The sequence below is a fragment of the Temnothorax nylanderi genome, unplaced genomic scaffold (assembly GCF_030848795.1).
Source record: "Temnothorax nylanderi isolate EJ_2023f unplaced genomic scaffold, tnyl_v1.0 TNYL_tig0986_pilon, whole genome shotgun sequence".
Taxonomy (NCBI): domain Eukaryota; kingdom Metazoa; phylum Arthropoda; class Insecta; order Hymenoptera; family Formicidae; genus Temnothorax; species Temnothorax nylanderi.
The window spans coordinates 26,246-47,608 of NW_027250048.1; the positions used below are offsets into that span (position 1 = coordinate 26,246).

The 21,363-nt window shown below is 33.2% G+C and overlaps 2 protein-coding genes across 3 annotated transcripts; both read left to right on the forward strand.

Annotated features, from left to right (window-relative positions):
• Positions 1-11,965: 11,965 nt before the first annotated feature.
• On the forward strand, positions 11,966-15,445 carry LOC139786221 (uncharacterized). The gene is made up of 3 exons (XM_071725379.1): positions 11,966-12,030; positions 12,106-12,305; positions 13,661-15,445. The coding sequence occupies exons 2-3, from the start codon at positions 12,282-12,284 to the stop codon at positions 15,443-15,445; spliced, it is 1,809 nt and encodes a 602-aa protein (XP_071581480.1). The 5' UTR covers positions 11,966-12,030; positions 12,106-12,281.
• A 2-nt stretch (positions 15,446-15,447) lies between these two features.
• LOC139786219 (uncharacterized) lies at positions 15,448-19,650 on the forward strand. 2 transcript variants are annotated; one of them, XM_071725377.1, is made up of 5 exons: positions 15,448-16,416; positions 16,503-17,471; positions 18,360-18,631; positions 19,050-19,233; positions 19,342-19,650. In XM_071725377.1, exons 1-5 carry the CDS (start codon positions 16,308-16,310, stop codon positions 19,527-19,529), a joined length of 1,722 nt encoding a protein of 573 aa, XP_071581478.1. In that variant the 5' UTR covers positions 15,448-16,307; the 3' UTR covers positions 19,530-19,650. The 2 variants fall into 2 exon arrangements, with proteins under 2 accessions (XP_071581478.1, XP_071581479.1); XM_071725378.1 differs by having other exon boundaries at positions 18,387-18,631.
• Positions 19,651-21,363: the final 1,713 nt, after the last annotated feature.

Consider the following 21,363-nt stretch of genomic DNA (forward strand, 5'->3'; position numbering starts at 1 on the left):
AAAGGATAAGATCTTTCTTATAACATATTAAATCTCGCGACTCGATTTTTATAGCTGTCATCGCCGAGTCATGCCGAAACCACTGCTTTCGGGAATCCGAGTCAAATTGATAAATTAAAATCTGAGATTAATTCTGGTTCTGCAACGGGGACCTCTAATTTTCAACGGAAATATTACCAAATCGACGAGAAACAATTCCCCTCGATAAGGATAAAATCATATATACATATATCATTACCCATTGAATACTAAGAACCCCACTGCAGGAAGGAACGAATCCCGGATCTTTCGGATTGTCTCTCGACAGCGGTCATTTCGACAGTGAAACAACGACAATCACCATTCTTCATGAATGCAAATTACGCAATGTTCCAATATATATTCGCGAGAAGAAATATTCTTCCATTATTAGGAGAGATACATCTTTTTCTCCCGTAATGAAGATATATATCCATTATTAAGATATATATCTATCTTGCTAAAAAATAAATACAAACACGGATAATTCTTAAGAAAAAGTAACTACAAAAAATATATTTAATAAAACGATTTAATAATTGAGGATTTCCATACAAGAGAAATATAAATCGACTTACATCTCTATTTTCTTTTGTTGCAAAAAAGAAGATCAGTAAACCTTAAAGTTAATACCTTATAAATTTGATTGGCAGCGAAAAGTGCGTTAAAAAAGCTCGCCAAAAGCGTTTTTCAATTTTTGTAGCTTGACTCTCAGTTTCTTTGAGCAGTGCCTTTGAGCGGACCTTAGTGCCTTTAAGCAGTGAACAAACATCAGCAAGATAGCGGCCGCCATAAATGACGACGATTATGATTCTCCATATGATTATGAAACAGTACATAATCAAGATTAAGATCTCACGGAACATGCTATTGATAATAGCAAATGGTGCCGAGATCATTATGGATTTGGAGAAACTTCTACTTAAAGTAGTTCGGCGCGACAAGCGCACGAAGATCTCCAAGGCTGTGCAGTTGAAATATTCCTCCAACAGCATTCAAGTATGGGAGGATTACAATGGTCTACTGCTTAAAGCATATCCTCTGAATGCTAAAAAGCTAATTCAGAGTTGGGGCACTGTAAACTGGGGCCAAATGCAATATCAAAAAAGAAACAGAAAGATGTAAGAAATGTCTTACATTCTTGCGATACGTCTCCAAAAAAAAGAAAAACGCTTTTTTACATGGGCTTGACGGAAGAAACCCATGAAGATGTTGATACAAGCGCCAATGACAACACTGATCTTGATATTTAAATAATATTTATATTGTAATTGCTTTTTGTAATAAATTTTTTATTTTAAAGTGACATAAATAATATGATTTGTTTCTATTTTTTTTCCCCCAAAACTACTGTTGCTATAGGATCCCAGGTAGCAAGCACTCGTCATTTTGACGTCAAATGACGTCAAAAGACGTCAAAATGACAGACTTTTGACGTCAATTGACGTCAAAATGACGAGTCTTGCTACCTGGGATGTAAGTATCATTAAATAAAATCTTTTTTTTTACACTTTTTGCAATATATTAAAATAGTTTTATTTATTGCAAAAATTTATAAGTTTTAGAAAAAAAACAACAAATTTTATAGCATGCTTTTATTTTAGTAATTTGACAGTTAATATTAAGAAGTTATTTTATTATCCTCAAAACGGAGTTTTCTTGATTTACATCCCTCTTGCATGAAAGCTCTCAATTGATTCTAAACTAACAGGATTTACAAGTGATGGTTTTTTATCAAAAACCAAAAGTTAAAAAATAAAATATACCCGTTTGTAACCACATTCTTTATTAAAGATAAACGTATTTTTTAATTTTTTTTTAATATCTTTACTTTTTTCTTTTAAACTTTCTATTTTCCGTTTTTCTTTATTTAAAAAAAAATTATTATTTATTATATCCATGTTTACTTTACTATTACGGTCTTTTCATCAATGAGATAAAACTACTATTGATAGCATCAATGGGAGAATATTTATCGAAAAGAATATGATCTATTCTTATAAAAGAAAAGTACATATGAAATCTCGTGATTCGACTTTTATAGCTGTCGTCGCCGAATCATGCCGAAACCACTGCTTTCAAGAATCCGGGTTTAAATTCAATAAAACCTGGGATTAATTCTGGCTCTGCAACGGGGACCTCTAATTTTCAACGGGAATATATATATATATATTATACCAGTTTTGTTGTGCCGCACGAGGATCAGGTCGGTCGTAACGGCACTGGGATCCGTCAATCCGCGAGGAAAGGACAACACTCCAAATTTCTTTTTAATACTTTTTAATAAAGACACTTTAATGGATACACTTGTCTTGGTTACTTCGAATACCCTGACTTGCGGGTAGGTCGCGAGTAATACACGGACTCGCCAGCCCGAGCAACCGAGCAACCAAGCAGCCAAGCAGCACAGCAGACAACGACCGAGAAAGCTGACACCATGCGAAGCGCTGCGTTAATGTAAGTCCGATCCAATTTGAAATTGCGAGCGCCGAAAATAAAATTCGCGAGCGACGGAAAAGATTGCGAGCGACATTTGCGAGTGCCGAAAATAAAATCGCGAGCGCCGATAAATGTCGGACGGCAAACTGTACCGATATCGGATATATGCCCGCGGACATGGACCAATAAATCAAAATCAAAGATAAGCGAAAGTTCGCAAAGTACAAACTCTTCTTTAAGCCTGAGACAACCCGCATCTGAAAAGATGATCACAAAAGCGGGTACAAGGGGGTTTTCCCCTGGCTACCGCATCTGGGTGATACCCAACACTACTGTGATGGTTCAACTCCTGAAAAAGACAAGAGGAAAGGGCATAGCCATAGTCTTGAACAATAGAGAAAATATCCAACCTGGTACTCAGACATTTGAAGCAGGAAGTGGGAAATTTTCTCGTTCAGCATGTATATACATGCTTCAAGGGGTATTTAAATTTGGCGAGGACAGCTATGATAACAACTTTATTGCTATAGGAGGTAGGGTTGCTCTTAGAGGATTTGTAGATGCCGCTAATTCTGCAGAGAATATAGAGGGATTAGTTGGTCAAGAGGAAACCAAAGGACTGGTGCCTGATATCACCCCCACCACCATGTTGTCTACAATATCAACCCCTGCTCCATATGCTTACAATGCCACAGAGCTGGACCTATTCTCCCTTTTGAATTGTGCCACAGAAACAAGAGAGACTAAAGTCATATCCACATGTTTGTTCTTGTATCCGTACATTAAAAGAATGATTGAACCATATGTCACCATCCTGGACTATCATGAACCAGACATCCCAGGTAGCAAGGTGACGTTAATATGACGTCAATAATTCGTCATTTTTTGGGTACGACGTCATTTTACCAACTTAAGACGTATAAATGTCGTGACTTTTTTGACGAAATAATAACTAATCGTAGAATGACCTTATTATAACGTACCATTGACGTCATTTGTATAACCATAAAAACACTTCGACAATTTAACCAAACTATAACGTCCAAGTAACGTTAGATTAGTGCCCATTTAATGACGTTAGTTATTTATCCATTGTACGACGTATCTGAGACGTCAGAATTTCGACCAATAAAAGACGTTAGTTAAATCACTTTAATACGACGTTCCTGGTTCGTCAGATTGTAGACCAATAAATGATGTTAGTTAACTGACGTTAATACGACGTACCTGAGACGTCAGACTTTAGACTAATAAAAGATGTTAGTTAACTGACGTGAATACGACGTACCTGAGACGTCAGACTTTAGACTAATCAAAGATGTTAGTTAACTGACGTTAACACGACGTACCTGAGACGTCAGAATTTCGACCAATAAAAGACGTTAGTTAAATCGCTTTAATACGACGTTCCTGGTTCGTCAGACTTTAGACTAATAAAAAATGTTAGTTAACTGACTTTAACACGACGTACCTGAGACGTCAGACTTTAGACTAATAAAAGACGTTAGTTGACTGACTTTAACACGACGTATCTGGTTCGTCAGTTTGTAGACCAGTATCCAACCCAAGGAGCAAAGTGACGTCAGAAGACGACATCGACATAATGACGTCTATTTTTAGTCATTTTTGGTCTATGACGTCGGCGACTAATAATGGACGTTTATAAGACAATGATAACTATTTCATGCAGTGTTATAGCTATCAAGAAGATATCATTACAAGATTTTTGAACACTTTAAAGATGTACTTGTTATAGACAAGTACAGTTACTAAGGAAGCATCAGGGTCAGAAGATCGTCACTGTTCACTGGATCATCGAAGTCAAGCAACACGGGCGCGGTACTGTACTAGGATGGGTGACCGCCTTGAGAAAGCGGGGCTATATGCACATGATACGTAAAGAAACAGTTAAAAAAGCGTTTTTTTTTCATAGATAAAGAAAAAAAAACGTTTTTTTATAAACGTTTATCAAGTGGACATTTTAACATTTTAATTTCATAAAAAATAATGTAGATTAAAAAGTTGTCGTCTATTTGACATTTTATGGTCAGTCTTGTGATGCCATTCCAAGATGACGTCCAAATGTTCAAAATCTGACGTACTTTTATTTCGTCCCGTCGACGTCATTAATTACGTATTAGTGACGTCAATATATGACGTCACGGAGATGAGACAAAAGTACGTCATTTTTACGGCACTTTGACGTCATTTCATAACGTCGCAATCGTCAGAACATGACCAAAAAATGACGTTAAATAGACGTCACCTTGCTACCTGGGCAGGTATGTCGTGTTAAAGTCAGTTAACTAACATTTTTTATTAGTCTAAAGTCTGACGTCTCAGGTACGTCGTGTTAACGTCAGTTAATTAACATCTTTTATTAGTCTAAAGTCTGACGTCTCAGGTACGTCGTATTAACGTCAGTTAACTAACATCATTTATTGGTCTATAATATGACGAACCAGGAACGTCGTATTAAAGCGATTTAACTAACGTCTTTTATTGGTCGAAATTCTGACGTCTCAGATACGTCGTACAATGGATAAATAACTAACGTCATTAAATGGGCACTAATCTAACGTTACTTGGACGTTATAGTTTGGTTAAATTGTCGAAGTGTTTTTATGGTTATACAAATGACGTCAATGGTACGTTATAATGAGGTCATTCTACGATTAGTTATTATTTCGTCAAAAAAGTCACGACATTTATACGTCTTAAGTTGGTAAAATGACGTCGTACCCAAAAAATGACGAATTATTGACGTCATATTAACGTCACCTTGCTACCTGGGATGTGTGCAGGCTCTGCGCGGTTTCTGCTGCTAATCTGCTCACATTGCCTGTCAGCAGGCTCTGTCGCATTTCTGGCTACAGTTTGACAACATCGTCTGATAGAGCAGTTTCCGCGTGCAATTTGTTGCCTTCCTGATACCAAAAATTTAATGCAGACTCTGCTTGGAATCTGCTCCCTTACGGAAAGAAACTACAGCGGATTACAGAAAATTATATTACAGGAACTACATAAAAGTATTACACAAAATTACAGACTGAAGTATTGTAATATACTGTAATATTTTCGTACTATACGCTCGGATTACAGGAAAATATTACAGGATTACAGGACTACAAGATTGCAGTCCTCTTAATACTAGAGGACACTGATTTGCGATATTCACCCGGCATAAAAAAAATTATTTTTTTCTTAGTTTTATTACTTTTTTATAACTAAATTTGTTTCTTAAGATGCAGTCTATGATTATAAATATGTTCTTGTATTTGAAAAACACACTTACCTTGGTGGGATTCGAACTCGGGACCTCGGGACCTCTGGATCGTGAGCCAACTGCCTTACGTGGTAGACTACTTCTTAATTTGATGTAAGTGTTATATAGTCTACATATGTCATAACCAGCACAAATATATAATTTTTCAAAAATCATCTTAAGAAATAAATTCAGTTTAAAAAGAGTAATAAAATTTTAAATTGGATATATGATATAATATTTCTTAAAGTCGAGTGAATGTCAGAAACCAGTGCCGGCTCATTATGAAATTACTTATAAAATATGAAATTAAAAAATAATAAAATGTGGTTAAAAAGTGATACATTAAATCTAATAAATTTCAAACAATATTTATAAAAATAATTTATATATATACAGCTGCATTGAAGTAAAAGTATACTATATATGGAGGTGGAGGGGTAAAAACCACAGTGGTGTAACTCAAATTTTTAAAAATATTTCCTCGTGTGCATAGATGCAATCTGTACAATATATAAATTGCATCTATGCACACGAGAAAATATTTTTAAAAATTTGACTTACACCACTGTGGTTTTTACCCCTCCATATATGATAAGACTCGCTATTTCAAATTTTATGGATTACTGGTAGCATTACGTTTAATACACATGTGTAGTAGTGTATTACACATTTTGTAGATTACATGTGTAGTCTACTACACAAGTCACTTACCACACGTGTAGTATATTACACATATAATGGATTACACGTGTAGTCTACTACACAAGTCACTTACCACACGTGTAGTATATTACATAGTGGATTACACGTGTAGTGGATGTCACCCTTCATGATTAGACGTGTATTCCATATTACAGGGATTTCACGCACTAAGTAATTACAGCGTGTAATAACTACAGATTATTGTGTTCCTTTCTGTGATAACTACAGGTGGTCCTGTAGTAACTACACAAGTGTAATATTTACTGGCTGTAGTTTCTTTCCGTAAGGGCTGCTCAGGTTTGGCTATCTGGGTAGCGCCAAATTAGTCACATTAATATATCTGGCTATATATGACTGCATATATAGTTGTATATAATGCTATATCTAGTTACATGTAGGGTGCACTACTCATATATCATTTTATCTGGCTTCACATACATTTATATACGATTAGATATGGTGCTATATCTGGTTGTACATAGGACAAGATTAGTCACATTAATATATCCGGCTATATATGACTGCATATATAGTTGTATATAATACTATATCTAGTTATATGTCGGGTGCAGTACTCACATATCATCATATCTGGCTTCACATACATTTATATACGATTAGATATGGTGCTATATCTGGTTGTATATAGCGCCAGATTAGTCACATTAATATATCTGGCTATATATGACTGCATATATAGTTGTATATAATACTATATCTAATTATATGTAGAGTGCACTACTCACATATCATTATATCTGGCTTCACATAAAATTATATACATTTATATACAAGTAGATATGGTGCTATATCTGGTTGTATGTAAAACCACTGATTGCACATGTGGCCATGTATAATTAGATATGACCCCATATAAAAACATATATAATTATATATAATTATATATATACCAGATATAATTATATATGATTATATCCCAGGTAGCAGACAGTCGTCATAATGACGTGATTCTTACGTCATTTTATGACGCATGTTACGTCATTTATTCCTAAGGTTTAACGTAAAAATGACGTATTTTTCACGGTCCTAAGTCACATCCACAACGACGTCATTTTCTGACGTTTTATTGACGGCAAAAATAGGTCCAATGTACGACATACCGGTTTCTAGAAATGTTTTTTATGAAATTAAAATGTCTACTTGATAAACGTTTATAAAAAAATGTTCTTTTTCTTTATCTAAGATAAAAAAAAACTTTTTTAACTGTTTCGTTACATATATGCCATGTGCGTATAGCTGCTCTCTCAAGGCGGTCACCCATCCTAGTACAGTACCGCGTCCGAGTCGCTTGACTTCGATGATCCAGTGGACAGTGACGACCTCCTGATCCTGATGCTTCCTTATTAACTGTACTTGTCTATAACAGGTACATCTTTAGTGTTCAAAAATCTTATAATGATATCTTCTTGATAGTCATAACACTGCATGAAATAGTTGTTATAAAACTATAATTACACGCAACTAGATCCACTTATACCATAAATTCACCACTTCAATCATAAAGTTACGAAACACTATAAATGTAGGAATATTCCTGTGAAAAATACGTAAGTGCAAATACATGGCTTCATTCATGAGTCCGCAAAAAATAACAGGACCACTATACAGCAAAATCTGACGATGTTCTGTAGCTTTGAAAGAACGATGCTTTGTTGCATTAATCGGCTTTCTAGCAAACTCTTTTGGACAAAATTTCTTGGCAATCTCTAATCTAGCAGAAAGAGTTTTTATTGAAGTAGGTGATAGTTTTGCAGAAGAAGCATATTTTCCATCAACGATAGCTAAAAATATTTTTTCCATAACACCAATGCAAGATAAATGCATATAATCGAAAATACATTGAGTCACTAAACCTATAGAAAGACGTGCAATGCTAGATTCACCTTCAGTATGATGTTCTCCATCTAAACACATAACATATTCTTCGTTTGTTCGCAATCTATGATCAACACCACTAAACACCATAACACCTTGACGAACACTAGTTCCTACAAGCCAACATTTGGAACATGGAACTCGAGACTTATGACCCTGATGGCCTAATACAAAAGCACGTGCTACTGCATCTGCAATAAAGCAACGGAGCTCAAAAGTCAGTTTTTTCCCATTAAAAATAATCCCATTATTGTTTTTAACTTGTAGCACATCATCGACAAATGGCTTTAGAAATTCTGTAGCACTTGTAGGCTTCGAAGATCCTTTCCAAACCCCTACGATTTCTGGCTTGCTTTGAAAAATATTAGCAATTCTAATTTGTATTGGATATAACTGAATATTGCTTGCACTATCTAAAGAAGCACCATCTATGTGAAAATCAATTTCTAAATTATTAGGGATCATATTCAAAGGAGTAATTTGAAGAATAGATTTGACACCTTCTTTGAAACCTAAATGGAGATATTGTCCTCCAGCAATATCATCAATACGACATGACGTACGAGGAGTATTCAGAATCGTTCTTGGATCGCTGTGAAGGTTTGAAAAACAAGAATGAGTTCAAAGCAATTTCAAAATCTCCTTTGCTTGGACATGATTAATATTTGTTTTCAAAAAGACAGACGCAAGCTGTTCTTCGAAATTGTTTTTCTTTACAGATACCAAAGAATTTTCAATTTCTTCAGATTTATTTGCCAAATCGAAAGTATATTGAGACTCAAATTATCGTACTCTATATCATCAAAACACTCTATGTTTTGAAGTTCCTGCATAGCAGATGAACTGGTCGAATCATTTACTTCAAGAACATGCTCTTTTTCATTAGATTTTGAAGGCATTTGAGCAGTATTTATCATTTCTTTACGTGAAACGAGAACTGCACGAGTTAACTTCTGTCTATATTCAGTTGAAACATTATGAATAATTTTACGAGAGCGTATTTTCTGTAATTTATACATTTTACTGCGAATTAAAAAACACTAAATTGAAGATACAAAATTCAAGGAATATTCATTATAAAGAAAATGATAATCAAACTTGTGTGTTGAGGTTATGTGAAATTTGTACAACTGCATGCAGTGATTATTTTAAAATATATGAGATATAATACAAAAGTTATATTAGTTTTATATAATATAAGTAAAATAACTGCCCTTTTCAGTTAAAATTGGAGTAAAAAAGGAAACCTTGTTACAAAAAGCAGTATTCGAAGTCTCCTCGGATGCGAGATGCGTTGGATTGCACGTATCATTCGCACGACAACTCGTACTTGCATTGTGCTTGCAGAACGCTAATTGATAAAAATACTTACCGTGATAGCACCGTGCTAGCGCTGTCTGCTTTATCGTTTAAAACTGACACACTGACAGCATAATGTTGGCATAACGTGCTGAGCACGGCGTGCGCTGTCGTGCTAGCACGCTTGGTTATCGAGGTATTTAAAAAATATTTTGTGCTGTATGGGTATGGACAAAGTCTGCTCGGTTTTTGCTGCCAATCTGTTCTCAGGTCAAGCGCGCAGGCTCTGCTCGGTTTTTGCTGCCAATCTGCTGCCAGGTTATGTATGCAGGCTCTGCGCGGTTTCTGTTGGCAATCTGCTTACATTGCCTGTCAGCCAGGCTCTGTCGACAGAACACGAGCTTAATGCGGACACAGATGGCTATGGTTTTGGTGTGGGATTTTGATCAAATTTGCTGCCAATCTGCGCGCATTCTGCTAACATTTTGCTATTTGGGCACAAAATATTTTTTAAATATTTTTTAAATATTTTTTAGGTATAGATTAAAATAATTTACAAAAATATTTTTTAAATCTTTCTATGTCCGCCAGATTATGTCAGAAAAATATTTTCGAAAATATTTTTAAAAGATTGCAAATAAATATATACAATAATATTTGTAAAATTTTTCTATCAGAAATATTGCTTCGAAAAATAAAATATGTTTAACCCAATCAGCAATAATTGTTTCACGTTTGAAAGATTTTTTTAATATTTGAAAAATATACATTACACACAATATACTTTACATCTTACTTTAGAAAATATTATTTTGCATATCTATATCATTGCAGCAATTTTGGTTGAGCCTTGCGTTGTATTGCTGACAAAGATATGTCTCGCGGATGTTATAATTTTGCTTCGCAGGAACCCTGCTTATATTAGCCCTCAACTGAAATTTACTTACGAGTTAGTCTTACCATTATGCGCCGCTTAGTGGCGTCGTTGCAAACTATCACGGAAAGATGCGCTACCATGCATCTTTCTTAATTAAGAATCTGTTCGGTTTTTGCTGCAACTCTGTTTTCAAGTCATGCGCGCAGGCTCTGCTCGATCTTTGTTGTCAATCTGCTGCCAAGTATGTGTGCAGGCTCTGCGCGGTTTCTGCTGCTAATCTGCTCACATTGCCTGTCAGCAGGCTCTGTCGCATTTCTGGCTACAGTTTGACAACATCGTCTGATAGAGCAGTTTCCGCGTGCAATTTGTTGCCTTCCTGATACCAAAAATTTAATGCAGACTCTGCTTGGAATCTGCTGCTCAGGTTTGGCTATCTGGGTGCTGTATGGGTATGGACAAAGTCTGCTCGGTTTTTGCTGCCAATCTGTTCTCAGGTCGAGCGCGCAGGCTCTGCTCGGTTTTTGCTGCCAATCTGCTGCCAGGTTATGTATGCAGGCTCTGCGCGGTTTCTGTTGGCAATCTGCTTACATTGCCTGTCAGCCAGGCTCTGTCGACAGAACACGAGCTTGATGCGGACACAGATGGCTATGGTTTTGGTGTGGGATTTTGATCAAATTTGCTGCCAATCTGCGCGCATTCTGTTAACATTTTGCTATCTGGATACAACCAGATATAGCACCATATCTAATAGTATATAAATGTATGTGAAGCCAGATATAATGATATATGAGTAGTGCACCCTACATATAACTAGATATAGCATTATATACAACTATATATGAAGTCATATATAGCCAGATATATTAATGTGACTAATCTTGTCCTATGTACAACCAGATATAGCACTATATCTGTATAGATATAGATTCGCAAGTCATCATATATGCTGCAGATATTTAATCCTAAATTTAAAAATTTATTTGAATTGTTTTATATATATTATCCCAGCCAGAAATGATTGGTCAAATCGACGTCGATTCGACGTCGATGCGTCGATGAATGGTCGATGTCGATGACTAGTCGATATTTTTGTCATTTTCGACCTCATTATAAAGATGTTTTTATGTTAATTGCAAATTGCAAATATTGTTATAAGTGACATATAATGTACGTAACTGTGGCGGAGGTGTCATATGCAGTATAATGTCGATGACTGGTCGATGACTAGTCGATGTCGATGACTGGTCGATATTTTTGTCATTTTCGACCTTATTATAAAAATTGTTTTTATGTTAATTGAGCAATTGCTAATATTTTTATAAGATTTCTATTGTCTTTCGATTAATTCGAAAGACTTGTGACTCATCATAATTAAGGAACTATATATTGTTGTAAGTCGAAAGAGAGTCGAGCGAGAAGTATCGTATCGATATATCGAAAGTCGCAGCGAGCGACGAGCGGAAGGAGGAGAGTAGAGAATATGGCGGAAGAAGAAGCAAGGTCGCGCTTGTAACGGTGTAGTGCAATACAGGTTTGTGTTAACAATATTCCGTCTCTAATTGACTCTCCACAATATACTTATTACAAAATTCTGTGGATCATAAAGGAGGAAAACGGTCCAGTTATTGTTTACTCAGCATATATCCCTAATAATCTGCTTGTGGAAGTTTGTGGGGCTGAGAGGTCTTGTGTTTTGTGACCGAGAGACGTTCCCGGCCCTTATGCGGGCTGAAGAAGCGAGAAGATTAATATACATCAGATGTATTATTATATAATATAATCATGGCGAATAGTAATCAGAAATCCGTAAGTATCTCCTCTCTCTCTCTCTCTCTCTCTCTCTCTCTCTCTCTCTCTCTCTCTCTCTCTCTCTCTCTCTCTCTCTCTCTCTCTCTCTCTCTCTCTCTCTCTCTCTCTCTCTCTCTCTCTCTCTCTCTCTCTCCCCCCCCCCTCTCTCTCTCTCTCAACTTTCATCCATTGCAATACCTTTTTTAATGTGCTTTGAGATTTGATTGCAATATCCAAATTAATGGATCTGAATTCTTAATTACTGTTAACAATGTGTGTTTATATATGATTCAAGTTAAAAATGCTAAATTGTTATACTTGAAAAGATATTCTAAATTTTTTTCTATTATTTCATGTATCGCACATAGATTTTAAATATATTTTTCCATAAGTTTACGATTTATGTAAAATAGGAAGGCTATTAAAATTATTATATAAAATGGATAAATTAAAGGTTAGGTTTGTTTATCCGAGAAGAATAAGTTATAATTATATAAAATGATGATATATATGAAGCAGTTATATATAAATTTTATCTGTATCTATATGATTATATAACCATATGTATGATTATATTGTAATTGAGACGAAATTCATTATATGATGGTTTTTATTTCAGATATATATAAATCTTAATTGTTTGTGTTGGATTTTTCTCTTTTAGCTTTTTTCATTTGCGTTTTGATAATGAACGTTTTGATTATTTTTATTTAAATTGCTATATTGTAGTTCTATTATTGTATTTACAATATATTCGTTAACCCTCAATTAGCATACATGTGCTAATTCGCACCACTTTTTTTTCGTTTAGTACTTTATATATTTCAATTTTTCATATAAAAATCATTTCTTTTTCCTAAAATAAAGTGCACTACTCGATTGCCAGGGAAATTTTACATAAATTTTATTAAAAATGACTGAGATACGACAGTTAAAAGTTGTCAAAATCTCAAATCGCACTAGTGTGGCATTTGAGGTGGCCCAACCGAGGTGTGCTAATTGAGGGTTAAGATCAGAAATCCATATACGCAAGGACTTGTTTATTTGTTCGTTATAAAGATCATAAGTGCTGAAGTATTTTAATAGTTTGATGCTTTTGAGATGTACAATACAATTTTAATCATTTTTCGTAAATGCTTGATTGATTTTTCATCGTGACAGACTGTTTATTATTATCTCTGAATGAAGGCATATTATTTGATATAGCCACAGTGATTTGTGGTTTACTTTTATTATGTTTTATTATGTTTAATTTATTTCAATTCTGTGATACATTTCTTTGCGTTATCACATGTTTTGTTATGAATATTTCATTATTGTAGTAATGAAATGATTATATATATACATTTCTTTTCGTTTGTTGTTTGGTTTAGATTGCTTTGTCAGGTAAACGGAATTTTAAAAGAAGAGCGGAGCGATTAATAACCAAAAGATTTAGACAGGAAGAAGAAGAACAATTAATGAGATCTAAAATTATGTCCAAAGTTATGTCAAGAAGAAATAGCAACAATGACAATAGTAGTAGCTCGTCTTCACTTGCTGATATCAATATTCTTATTCTATCCTCTGATGAGGATGATGATTTTTTTGATTTGAGGAACAGTCTACATGCTCAACTAAATGGAGCAAATAACAGTAATGAGCTTGTTGCTCAAGTGGATGTTCCACAGTTTTATTTAAACGAAGTAGACAGCAATAGTGATAGTGAAGGAGAAGCTCATTTTGAAATAGAGGATGACAGCATTAGTAATAGTGAAGGAGAAGCTCATTTTGAAACTGAGGATGAAAGACTTGGTAGGGAATCTGGAAATGAAAATGATAGCGAAAGTACAGGTGGAGAAAATGAGAGAGCGCTACAGTTTGGTAATGATGTTACAAAAGAAAAATTTATTCTTAGAACACTTAAAGAATGGGCAAGAGCACCTGGTGTTCTTTCAATGTCAAAATTAGATGATTTACTTCAGAGGCTGTCTCGTGGATTTCCTAGTTTGCCAAGAAGTTATAAAACTCTATTGGGTAATCCCAACGTTACTATTGATAACTTTGATGAAAATTATTTTTGGTACAGGGGTATCAAAAAAAATCTAGACTGTTATTTACTAGATGAGTATTTGAGAGTAAATAATGAAATTCAAATTGACATCAATGTTGATGGTTTGCCTTTATTTAGAAAGTCTAAAAAGAAGTTTTGGCCTATACTTGGCAAACTTGTAGGTACTAAAAATGAGCCATTTATTATTGGTATTCATTTTGGAAAACACGATCCAGACGATGTTGAGAAGTTTTTATTTGATTTTATCAATGAAGCAGATGGACTTCTTAATAATGGTTATCTACGGGATGATAGAACATATCCTTTTTCCATCAGGCATTATATTTTCGATGCACCTGCCAGGTCTCTTGTTAAACGTTGCATAGGACACTGTGGTTATGCATCCTGCGAAAAATGTACTGTATGGGGAATTAGAGCAAATAACAGAACTGTTTACCTTGATCTTAATGCACCTTTGCGCACTGATGAATCATTTAAAAATCAGGAGCAACCATATCATCATAGAGGAGTTTCACCATTGTTGAGATTACAAGCTGGACTTGTGTCCCAGTTTCGATTAGATTCTATGCACCTAGTACACGAAGGAGTTTTTAAAAGGTTATTGGAAGCTTGGATTTATTGGCCAGGACCTTGGAAACTTCATTTAACTGTTTTCCAAAAAATTTGTACTACTCTTAAGCAGATTAAAAGTTCATGTCCACAAGATTTCAATCGTCCCCCCAGAAGTTTAGAAGAATTAAACTTCTTCAAGGCTACAGAATTCAGACGCTTATGCATGTATGATGGTATATGGGTGTTTAAAGAAATTCCTAACAATCTATACAAACATTACTTGCTTCTCCATTGTGGCATTTATATTTTAGCCAGTCTTCTTCATCAGACTATAAATAATTTTGCCAACAAAGTGCTAAGAACATTTATTGAATATGCTGCAACAGTATTTGGAGACAAGTTTGTTGTATATAATGTCCACTCTCTGTGTCATCTTGCGGATGAATGCGCTACTCATGGTACTTTAGATTCCTTTAGTGCTTTCCAATTTGAGAATAAATTGAAATCTATCAAAGAAGCACTGCGATCTGGTTATAGACCTTTGGAACAATAGCAAAGCGTGAGATGCAGAAAGGAAAGAAAGCGGTGTATTTGCAATCTGCAAGCAATAAAATTTCACTTTTGAAGAGTCATGTTGATCCAGATGAGGGTTTACAAGGATTACAATATCGTCGCATTATAGTAAATGATGTTCTTTTAACCGTCAATGGCCCAAACAACTGTGTCAAAACTACCAGAAATCAAATAATTTTATTGAAAAATATCATTAATAGACATAATGAAGTGTACATTGTGGGAAATATGTTTAACAACAAAGAAGATTTTTACACTTATCCTGTTAATTCATCAGAATTGGGAATATTTAAAGTGTCCGAACTAGAACAAAATAAAACTGTGATCAATATTAGGTCTATTGCAGCAAAGTGTTGGTTAATCCCAATTGAAAGGGATAACAAAGCTTTTTGTGTATACCATTACTGCACACTATTCCTTTTTATAAGTAGTGCTTATTTGTCACTTAAGAAATATCATGCTGTCTGCGTCATAATTTAATCCATATACTGTATTATTAGGTGATTAATTTCTCCGTGACATGCAGTTAATTTAGTTTTAACATTCTATGAGCCAAACTAATCATATCTAAGTTTTAAAACGCATTTAATAAATAGTTGGTTCTTTTTCTTTATTTTGTAATAACTTGTTTTATATTTGCATTTTTCTTGGTTTTTGTACAATATTTACACTTATCAGTTACAACTCTAAAAATAATATAATGTATTTCTAGTTTGTTGTTGTGAAAATTCTTCACGAGGAATAATGAAGACAATGAAAATGATGACGTTGAATATGGAGTAGGACGTACTAAATGGTTAGTTGGATTCGATAGCAGTAATGATTATATAAATAAAAAGTCAATGATATTGTGGCCTCCGAAATCATCCATGGTTAGTAATGCTGTAAAAATGGACAAAAATCCAGATTCATTATGGAAAATAGAGCACGTGCAAGTTAAGAAATTATATAGTATGTTTGAATTTCTTTTATTTCATTTTTTCTTGTCTTATTATTGTTAATAAATTATATCTTAGTGAAACATATTTATCTCACAGGTGATGTTTTATCTGCCCGCAATGCAGCCAAAGGATATGAGGCAACGTCTACCTATGAATCTGACCGTGCGTTGGGTAGAGGTTGTCGGAATAAGAAAAGAAAAGAGAATTTCTCATTTAATAACGAATCTCAGAAGAAATATCGTAAAATACAGCTTATTCTAAACTCAAGTACAGAAGATGAAGATGATTGTTCATCTTCTAACTTGAAGGAAAGAACTGTTGAATCTCCACCTCTAGTCCCATTCAGTCCACCTCAGTCAGAGATGTCATCAAACTCAACCAAATATAGAGCTAATGAAGATGAGAAACTTTTGAAAAAAATTAAATCGAAGATGGCACTGGACTTAAAACAGAGGGAATATTCAAATAAAAAAACTCTAGAGAAGCTCAACTTAAAGAAGTCTAAACAAGATTCTCCTGTAACTAAAATACAATTATCTGATAAAAATTCTAAGAAAATATCAACAAACCTTGATGAAGATCATGAATCACAATTATCCGAATCTTCTGAAACTGTCATTGAGAGGCAAGATAATGATGCTGAATCACAATTATCCGAATCTTCTGAAACTGTAATTGAGAGGCAAGATAATGATGCTGAATCACAATTATCCAAATCTTCTGAAACTGTCACATTTGAGAGGCAAGATGATAATAATGTTGGATCTGTCATAGTTCCACAAAAAAATTATGGAAAATCTTTTAGCTCTCATATATCATTTTCTAATAACAGTCAACTGAAAAATCCTGGAAAGTCTTACTCTCAAGTATCAATGTCTAACTATCAGTCTGAAAGTTCTATGAAGTCCTGTAGCTCTAAGCTATCATCAGTGTCTAATAATCAGCTTACAAATTCAACAAAATCTATTAAATCTCAATTGTCACAGTTCAACAATCATAAAAGTTCCAAGAAGTTTTATAGACGTGAATTATTTTTGTCTCCAACGAAATCTGCTAGTGACAATGGTGAGTTGTTAAGAATTAGTTTTTCTTACTTTTTCTAGATTAGTATGTGCTGTTATAAAATTTTTAATTTTATTTTAATTTAATAAATAAGTTAATTTTTATTTTACTTTAATAAATAAATTTCACTTTAAATCATAATGACATGATAGTTACACATGTTAGTTGTAAATAGATTTACTGTTACATAGATAATATTTTTAATATTTTCCTTTTTCCTGAAAATTTGGCTATATTCTTTTTTTTCAAATAATATTCAATAAACGTGGCACATATAAAAGTTATTCAAATAGTAAAACTTAAACATTAAGCGAATTTAAACATTTTGCAATCAAGAATTTCTAATAATGTTTGGTCACGATTGATTGATATGCTTGCTGCTTAAATCTTATTGTTTAAATTTTTCTATATGTCATTATTAACCTTAGGTTTAAAAAGACAATCTTTAAGCTTTTATATTATTTTGTAGGATATGTACATGTATATTATTTTTCATTATTTTACAAGGGCAAGACATGTCTCAACTGTTTGAAATTGATTTGATTTTCCTAGAAATATGTAGTTAAACATAAAAATCTAAGAGACATAAAAAACGTGTTTTGAATTTTATGTTAATATATTTATAGGAGAATTAAATCTGTTCCGAACAATTGTGACATGTTCCTTGTTAGTGATTTTATTAAAATTTTTATATACTTGATATAAACTTATTCTTGATTTTATCTATTTAGAATTTGTGATTATTTATGCTTTATTATTTAAGTAGAACCCTTTGAAAAAAACCCACTTTGTGATCGAACAAAATATTCAAACATATTTTTACTAACAACACAGCAAACAGATCAACAATTATCACTTTAGTTTATTATTTACTATTTTCTTTTTCTTCAGATTCTTTTTCTTCATCAAATATTACAGATCTTCTACACCTCTTATTGAAAGAAATCAAAAAAATAGAGGAGAAGGCAGCAGAAGAGAGACAGGAAATAAATTTGAAAGTAGACAAAATTATAACCTTTCAGTGTGAGCTTTCAAGTTTTCTCCTTCCGAATGAAGAAAGGCATACCCATCCTGATAACATGCCATCATATGCTATAAAAAGTGATGAAGAAATGAAACTTTCTGAGGAATACCTCAAGACTAATAAAAATTTCCGTATTTTAGTAAGTATTTTTCTATCTTGTTTTGCTTTTTTGTTTTAATTTTGACTTCAACAGTAGTTGATTTTAGTAGATAAAGCAATTTAATAAGAGTTATGTGCTGATTGGATTATATTTTTAGCTCTACAAGAATAATTAATTCTATGAATTGTAGTCAATTCAAATCTAAAAATATAATCCAAACAGCACAAAACTCTTATTTACACCATGCCGAATTAATTTTATGTCATTTGTCTTCTATGCCGCATGGGTCACCGGTGATCGACCCACTCAGTATGTTTATTATAGTTGTTCTATAATAATTACATAACGGCCTGAAAGATCGAAAGTTTAGGGTCACTGGTGACCCACGTGGCATAAAATGTGTTAAGCTGCCTTTTCTACTGAACTCAGTTAGTGATGTCTTTCTTTCATCTTTAAGGTACATTATTTTGTACAACTGAAAGTTAAAGCCAAAGAAGAGTGTAAAGTAAAAGATAATGAAGTATTATATGCAGTTATGGCTGCAGCTATTACTAATTCTCTTGCGTGTAAATATAATTTTCGAGGCGATGGCAACCAAAAGATACCCTTTTGCAAATTATTATTATGGGAAGTGATTATAGGTGAGTACATATTGAATATTCGTATATATGTGTTTTACAGGAGTAAGATACTTAAACATTTCTTGCTTGTGTTCAGCAATCTTACCTAAAATATTATTTCGTTTTTAGGTGCAATTCATAACAAGAGACCTAATGTAACTGTGGCGGATTTGTCAACATATGCAGGACAATGGTTAAAGAATGCTCCATATAGAAAACAAGAGGATGGAAGTTATGGGAAACGCGATATTAAGAAGTCTAAGGAGACGTCTAAAGAGGAGAAGTCTAAGAAGTCTAATGAGAACCCATCCTCATAAATGCTTTTATTTCGTTTATTTGGCAAGAAATATATTCATATAGTTTTCATATATATATATATATATATATTAATTTGTGATATTCGCAGTAATAAACAGCATTAATTAGTTTCGATCTGTACTCAAGTTTACTTTAATTAACAACTATTAATCCGATATTCTTGTTCATCCCTCTAACAGACCTATGCTAAAATTGCATAAACAGCATATAATAGAACCACTTCAACGTCTGTTAACTCTAAATAACCGATCGTTAACTTTTCAGAATAGCCAGCAATCGAAGTTGGCTATTCTGAACTCCAATTGGCTATTCTGAAAAGTTAACGGTCGATTAGAGTTAACAGACGTTGGAAATAGTGGCCCTTAATTAATAACAAGTATTAATATCAAATCGACATCAAATCGACGTCAAATCGACTTGTCGATGACTAGTCGAAATTTAAGCCCATTTTTAGGTCGAATCGACTACAAATTTCGACCGTCGATCGACCAGTATCATCGACGTTGAATCGACGTCAATTCGACCAATCATTTCTGGCTGGGTATAGATATTAAATTCAAAAATTCGTTACATAATATTATATAATTCAGTATTATAAAATAATATTGCAGGTCATGTGTGCGTATGGAACTTGCCCGGGAAAAAAAAATTATATATAATTATATATAAATATATATGATTATATATAATGCAATTATATATGAATTTTGTCTCTATATGATCATATATAATTATATATAATCATATATAATCATATATGACCATATATAGTCAATATATATTGGAAAAGAACTGTTAACTTCGATAATAAAGCATTGATAAATTAAGATGTATATTTTTTAAAGGCTATAGAATCAAAAGTGAAATAATTTATTCCATATATTACAACTTGGCACTGCTTGACATGAGATAGTGCCGTGTCTCTTGATACCGTTTTTATACCACTGTCCGTCAAATTTTAAATACGAGAAACGAATCCTATCGAATATATATATTATATAAAAAGTTTCACATACATTTTGACATGATTATATATAAGTTCATATAATTTATATATAAAGTATATATATAAGAATTAAGCATTTATCCATGTAGATTATATATGATTATATATAACCATATATAAACTTAAATTCGGATTATCCGATAGGTGGCATCCGATAGGATTTATTTCTCGTATTTAAAATTTGACAAACAATGGTATAAGAATGGTATCAAGAGACACGGCAGTATCTCACGCCAAGCAGCGCCAAGTTATATGTAAATCATTTCACTTTTGATTCTAGCTTTTGAAAAAATATACACTAAATTTATCAATGCTTTATTCCTTAATCGAAGTTAACAGAATTCTTTTTTAATATATATAAAATATTTATTATGTTAGATATAATCACATATGATTATATATAAAATCGACATTAGATATAATTAGATATGACAATTTTATCAGCTCATTTTTTATATCTAATTATATCTAATGTCGATTTTATATAATTATATGTGATTATATCTAATCATTTTTTCTCGGGTATTTTTAAAGATAGTGTTTTTTCAAGTTTTGTAAGAAGTGTATAATTTACTTTTACTTAAATATTATTAATTTTTATGTAAATAGTAATTTTTTTTAACTAATTACTAATTTGCTAATTTAATAAAAATTTAATTTGTTGTTATTGCTAACTAGCTGATTACCCGGGCTTCGCCCCGGAGAACATATGTAATAAGACACACAAATAGTCTCTCTCTTTCTCTCTCTCTCTCTCTCTCTCTCTCTCTCTCTCTCTCTCTCTCTCTCTCTCTCTCTCTCTCTCTCTCTCTCTCTCTCTCTCTCTC

Coding starts and splice junctions, on each gene's coding strand:
- LOC139786221 (XM_071725379.1), top strand. CDS start 12,282: ATGGCGAATAGTAATCAGAAATCC. Junction 12,306..13,660: donor CGAATAGTAATCAGAAATCC/GTAAGTATCTCC, acceptor TGTTTGGTTTAG/ATTGCTTTGTCAGGTAAACG.
- LOC139786219 (XM_071725377.1), top strand. CDS start 16,308: ATGATATTGTGGCCTCCGAAATCATCCATGGTTAGTAATGCTGTAAAA. Junction 16,417..16,502: donor GCAAGTTAAGAAATTATATA/GTATGTTTGAAT, acceptor TTTATCTCACAG/GTGATGTTTTATCTGCCCGC. Junction 17,472..18,359: donor GAAATCTGCTAGTGACAATG/GTGAGTTGTTAA, acceptor CTTTTTCTTCAG/ATTCTTTTTCTTCATCAAAT.